The sequence below is a fragment of the Galeopterus variegatus genome, unplaced genomic scaffold (genome assembly GCF_000696425.1).
Source record: "Galeopterus variegatus unplaced genomic scaffold, G_variegatus-3.0.2 Scaffold4670, whole genome shotgun sequence".
NCBI classification, from domain to species: Eukaryota; Metazoa; Chordata; class Mammalia; order Dermoptera; family Cynocephalidae; genus Galeopterus; species Galeopterus variegatus.
Genome location: NW_007730781.1, coordinates 33,002 through 36,237, shown reverse-complemented (window position 1 = coordinate 36,237; position 3,236 = coordinate 33,002). Strand labels below are relative to the sequence as shown.

The window sequence follows — 3,236 nt, the reverse complement described above, 5'->3', positions numbered from 1 at the left end:
AAACTCAATAGAATAGCTCAATAGCAGAGTGGCATTGACAGAAGAATCAGTTAAATTGAAGACAATCAGTAGAAAGTATCCAATTTGAACAACACAGAGAAAATAGATTAGAAATAACAAAAACTGAGCCTCAGGGACCTATGATACAACAATAAGATATCTAACATTTGTGCCATTAGTGTCCACAAATCCCAGAAAGAGAGGGAAAAGTATGTAAGGTTAAAAATTTTTTGAAGAAAGAATGGCTGAAGTTCCCCAAATTTGGCAAAAGACAAACCTTCAGATTAATGAATCAAAACAGAAAAAACAGCCCAAGATTTATCAGGATGAAATCTCAGAAAACTAAAAACGAACAAAATTCTTGAAATCAGGCAGAGAGAAAAGACTATTACATATGGGGAATAACAATTCAAATAACAGTAGATTTCTCATCAGAAATTACAGGGACAAGAAAGAAGTAGTACATTTTAAGAGGTTAAGTGAAAGAAACCGTCAGCCTAGAATCCTATATCTGGTGATAATATACTTTAGAAATGAAGGTGAAATAAAAAGACATCCTTAGATGAAGGAAAGCTTAGAGAATTTTTTGCCAGCAGACCTGCTCTGAAAGAATGGGTAAAGAAAGTTCTTCAGATCAGAAAGCAAATTATAAACTTGGAACATCAAGAATGAAGAAAGAGCATTGGAAAGGGTAAATAAATGAGTAAATAAAATACACTATTCTTCTCGAGTTTTCAGAATTGCATTTGACATTTAAAAGCAAAATTATAATATTGTCTGAGGTGGTTCTCAGTGTATGTAGAGATAATATTGAAGACAATTATAAAGTGGGGAGGGAAAAGGAAACTAAATGGTTGTAAGGTATCTATATTTCGCTAGAAGTGGTAAAATGTTGACACTTGTAGACTGCAATAAGTCATATATGCATGCTGTAATCTTCAGTGCAACCACTTGAAAAACAATACATAGAGATATGCTCAAGAATATTACAGATAAGTAAAAATGGAATTATTAAAAAAACTACTTAAGTAACCCACAGGAAAACAGGAAAGGAGAAACAGAGGAATGAAAAACAGAGGAGAAAAGCCCCAGAAAACAAATAATAAAATGGTAGACTTAAATCCTAATATATCAAAATTACATTAAACATAAATGGTCTACATTCATCAATTAAAAAACAGATTGGTAGAATTAAAAAAATAAATGACCCAACTATATGCTGTCTGCAAGAAACTCATTTCAAATAATAATGATATAAATAGGTTAAAAGTAAAAGAATAGAGAAGGATATGCTAAGCACATACTAATCAAAAGAGAGATGGTGTAGCTATACTATATCAGATAAAGTTCAGGCAAAAAATTTACCAGGGATAAAGAGGAACATTACATGATAAAAGGGTTAATTCACCAAGAAGACATGACAATCTTAAATGTTTATACACAAAACAACAGAGCTTCCAAATACACGAATAAAAAACTATCAGAACCAAATGGAGAAACAGACAAACTCACAACTGTAGTTGAAAACTTCAACATGCCTCTTTCAGTAATTGACAGAATCAGTGGATAAGAAGTCAGCAAGGATACAGAAAAAATAAACAGGACTATTACCCAATAAGATCTAATTGATATTTAAAGAACACTCCACCCAACAACAGTAGAATATAAATTTTTTTCAAGCATGTATGGCACAGTTACCAAGATAAACTATATCTTGTGTCATTAAATTGACCTTAATATATTTAAAAGAATTGAAATCATACAAGGTATGTACTATATACTACACTATAACGGAAGCAAACTGGAAATCATTAACAGAAGGATAACTAGAAAATCTACAAATACTTGGAAATTAAACAAAACATTTCTTAAACAAGGGCACAGGTTTAGGGGCCTAGTTTTAAAATTCTGTGACTAATCCTTTCACTTAGTGTTACCAATTGGGTGTTTCTCCCATAGAGTGATAAAACCTTGTGTAACTATACTTGGGTATACAGGCATTTATTTAAAGTACTTTCAGCAGTTGTAGGGAAAGGGGAACTAATACTTGCCACACACCAACTTTAAACCATGTTAATGTTTATGGCTTTTTTAACACTGTTTTATTTCATCTTCATAACCACTTGTCACAGTGTTGTCTCTCAGCAAGGTCCTTGTGCTCAGTGGCAGGGAAACTAGCAGAGAATTCTTGAGGAAGTGTTTGATGCTGAGAGAACTTCAAAGAATTCAGAGTTGCAGGAGTAGGGGAGCCCTGGTGGGAGATGATTATAAGGAGGTGGAAAGAAGCTGGGCCAAGAAGGGTTCCAAGTGGCTCTCTAGGGAGTCTGAACAGTTTGGGAGGCAGTAGGAGTCACTGAGAAAATTCAAGAAGAGAAATGATATTTTAAAATTATTATTGTAGTGAGAGTCCATTGCAGGAGGAGGAGGGGCAAGCCGAGGGGCTCACTGTGGTGGTGGGAGTAATCCAGTGAAGAAATGATGAGGATTCAGGTATTATTATCACCATTTTACATATGGAAAACGGAGCCTCGGAGAAGGAAAGTGTAGCATTTTTAAGGAAAATAATATAAAAGAGAACAAGGTAATCATGTTATAAATAAGAGGTTCCATCAATATCTAACAAGGTGACATACAATTAAATGAGTTAAGGAAATGTTACAGGCCTAGCACACTTGAATAGTAAACACTTAATAATTATATTCCATCCCTAGAAAGGGCAGGTACAGTCATGCCAGTTGATGGGTACGGAAAATTAAGCCCAAAGCGACGTCTCCCAGATTACCAGCATTAGCAGAGCCACCCAACTCCCGCCCCAGCTTCCTGCAGATCAGGGTGACGGGCAGGACGCGGCCGGGCACCTCTGCCCGCTCCTACCCGCTGCAGCGCCAGGTGCGACCGCTCAAAGTCCAGCTGGAAGAGGTTGCCGACCAAAGGCAGGCGCCAGGGCCCCGGCGGGTAGTTCTTTGGGCGCCGCATTCTAAAAAAGGTAGCAAATAACAGGAAGGCGACGGCACCCAGCAGGAGAGTCCGGAGATGGAGCCCTGCCCAGAGGGCGGCCGCCAGGGAGCCCATCGCCGCGAGAAAGGCTCGTACGTCCACTGGCTCTTCTGCGATCTGAGCAGGAGACAGGCTCCGCTTGTCCCCACTGGGGAGAGTCCAGCACCGCCCGCCCCTTCCCCTCCCTCCCTTCCTTCCCGGCCCCCTTCGCCACGCCCCCACCCGCGTTCCTGTCCTAG

General features: G+C 38.8%; 1 protein-coding gene across 1 annotated transcript in view; it reads right to left on the bottom strand.

Annotated features, from left to right (window-relative positions):
• Window positions 1-3,101, bottom strand: part of LOC103603536 (cytochrome P450 2J2) — a 43,891-nt gene extending 40,790 nt beyond the window's left edge. The window contains exon 1 of the mRNA XM_008588085.1: window positions 2,875-3,101. Within this exon, the coding sequence (XP_008586307.1) occupies window positions 2,875-3,072 (198 nt within the window). The 5' untranslated portion in view covers window positions 3,073-3,101. The remainder of the gene's footprint in view (window positions 1-2,874) is intronic.
• Between the last annotated feature and the right edge of the window lie 135 nt (window positions 3,102-3,236).